Below are 2,772 nucleotides of genomic sequence, written 5' to 3'. Positions count from 1 at the left end.
ACATATTCCACAAGTGATGTGGGATTGATTTCTTATTAATAAAGAAAATGCCTAGGCCCATTTGATAGGCCAACCCTTAGGTAGGTGGAGTAAACAGAACAGAATACAGGGAGAAAGAAGCTGAGTCAAGGAGTCGCCATGATTCTCCTACCGGACACAGATGCAGGTTAAGATCTTCCCTGGTAAGACACCTCGTGGTGTTACATGGATATTAGAAATGGGTTAGATCGATATGTAAGAGCTAGCCAATAAGAGGCTACAGATAACGGGCCAGGCAGTGTTTAAAAGAATACAGTTTCAGTGTAATTATTTTGGGGCATAAGCTAGCCACGCAGGCGGCCTGGTGGCGGTGACGCAGCCTTGCTGCTCTTATCACAACACACATCAGCAAACAACAAACCAACTCCTGATCCTTTCTTACCAGCTCCTCCAGATTGTCAAAGTGAGTTAGATGGGCCACCTGCTCCATGCAGGAGGTCTGGCTGGATCTCCAGTTACTTGTGTTTTCAGACAAATAAAAACATTTACGTCCAAATGCAATCCAGTCTTTTGGGCAGGTAACATTCCCAGCTTCAGGGCTCACAATGGCCGGGTTTTCTTCTCTCCCTAAAATAGACCCAATGCAAATACATATCATAAATAAACATATCTGTGTCTCATCTCTTTGGCTAAGCATTCACTCTCCACTGTGAGGTGTGTGTTTGACTGTAGCTTTCATTACTGATCACTAAGAGACTCCTCCTAGCATGGTGGTTTCCCATCAAGAACCTTCATGTAGGACTCTAAGGAAATACTTCTCTTCTTTGTATTTTGAGTTTGCAGACAGAATCTCTCTGTGTCCCCCTGCCTGGCCTGGATCTCACTCTGTGAACTATACCTATCTGAATGCATTTTATAGCCCTATTCATTGTTTATGGGCCCTTGCTGCATCCTGTTCTTCCTTGTCACCTTACATCACTCTTCCTTGTTCTCCTGTCTACATGTTACACCACGCTCCACTCAGAGCTGATCACACTGTACATTATAGGCTGGGACATGCATAGGAGGGAGTGCATGGGGTCTCTTTCTTTCAGAATTCCTGGCTGTGCCTCCTGAGTGCAGGCACTAAAGACACCATACCCTAAACAACTCATAGTCATTATCCTACTAGGACTCTTCCTGATGGCTGGAATTCTACAGGTTCCTTTCCTATGATCCTGCATCACATCCTGCTTTTGTAATGACCAAATAGAGAAAATGCCTCACTTCTCTGGATTTGAATATGGCAAAATACCAGCATGCACAACATGGCGTGATCTAATAGTTTTTGATACGAAAACTTTGATTGAGGCCTTCCTGGTATCATGTCATGTATACACTAAATCCATATGAATGTATGCTGACTCTCATTAGAGGCTTTCAGAATGGCAATTATCAAGGAATCTCACAGCAGATGTCAGAACTCTGCAGAAATAGGGAGACTTATTCACTGTTGGTGGGAGTATACACTGATAAAGCCAGTATTGAGACACCTTTTGAAAGTTACAAACAGACCTTTTGGGACTCAGCTATGCCATTCCTGGGCATATGTGAGAGAACACTACATCATAACACAGAGACCTGTACATCCATGTCTACTGCTGCCCCGTGTACAATAGCAGCAAAATGGATCTGACCTAGATGTCCATCAACTGATGAACAGATAATGAAAATGTGGTACATGTGTAAAGCAGAAAGTTATTCAGACATAAAGAAATTGAAACTTGTAGAAAAGTTGGGAATCTACAAAGTAAAATATTAAATAAAGTCACACAAGCTCAACAAGATAGAGACCCCATGAACTCCCTCATATGCTTGTCCCTGCCTGGAATGCACAATGTGAACAGCGGTGAGTGTGGGCATGGTGTAACACTTAGACAAAAGAACAAGGAAGGGTGGCAAAAGATGACAAGGAAGGACAGGATGAAGCAAGGGCCCATAAGCCAATAATAGGGCTATAAAGAGCATTGTTTTTCTAGTTTCAACTTTCCTGGTATTTTTGCCAATTTGTGGCTGATAAGTATATAAAAACGCAAATACAGTGAAAGTCTAAAACCATAACCAAAGCTTTATGGCTTCAGAATGTCTTTTCTAACTGTGTGGAAGTTGAGTGAGATATACAAGATTTGGGACTTGGCCAGTGTTTGAGTGGCTATGCTAATGGAGCAGTGTGATGTGTTCATTTGTGGATCTATCACGATAGAGTAATGTGTGTGTGTGTGTGTGTGTGTGTGTGTGTGTGTGTTTGTGTGTGTAAGAATCTCCAAATGCAGGACTTGTGAAAAAGTAATATTTTTCTTTCATAAATTTGCCTTTTTCTTCAAATAACAGATAAGAACAAATGCATGCCTCTTTTCAAGTGCTAGTGAACCTAGAAATAAGTGATTGATAAGAAATATTAAATACTAGAAACGACCCACACACATTTTTTAGTGGAAGGCAATTTGGTGTAGCCGTCGCCAGCTCTTATGCCCAGTACCACGAGGCTTTAATGAAAGGAACAAATGCAACGGCACTGAGGACAACTGCCAATTCTTTTTATCTCAGTCTTTTCAGAGACACATAACAGTTTAGGTTACACTGCCTAAGTCTTGTGAGCATGTGTTTCCATGTTTGACTTGTGTATTATTCATTGCCGTGGCTAACGTTGACTTTATAAAACAATATCATGAATTATTTAATCCACCTATTGCAAGAAAGTTGTAAAATTTTATCACATTATTCAGAATAGTCTAAAACTAGAAGCTTGGGATA

The 2,772-nt window shown here is 41.1% G+C and overlaps 1 protein-coding gene across 6 annotated transcripts in view; it reads right to left on the bottom strand.

Annotated features, from left to right (window-relative positions):
- Nucleotides 1–2,772, bottom strand: part of LOC126495495 (C-type lectin domain family 2 member E-like) — a 28,428-nt gene that overhangs the window by 9,886 nt on the left and 15,770 nt on the right. For 2 of the 6 annotated variants that reach the window (XM_050133078.1, XM_050133075.1), the window contains one exon: nucleotides 422–606. The exons of the other annotated variants lie outside the window; for them this stretch is intronic. In XM_050133078.1, coding sequence (XP_049989035.1) covers nucleotides 422–606 — 185 coding nt within the window. The remainder of the gene's footprint in view (nucleotides 1–421; nucleotides 607–2,772) is intronic. 6 annotated transcript variants of the gene reach the window in all.

This window comes from Alexandromys fortis, unplaced genomic scaffold, assembly GCF_014885135.2.
Source record: "Alexandromys fortis isolate MF-2015 unplaced genomic scaffold, M_Fortis_MF-2015_v1.1 scaffold_471, whole genome shotgun sequence".
NCBI classification, from domain to species: Eukaryota; Metazoa; Chordata; class Mammalia; order Rodentia; family Cricetidae; genus Alexandromys; species Alexandromys fortis.
The sequence above is the reverse complement of the archived record's forward strand: the minus strand, read 5'-3'. Positions and strand labels throughout refer to the sequence as shown.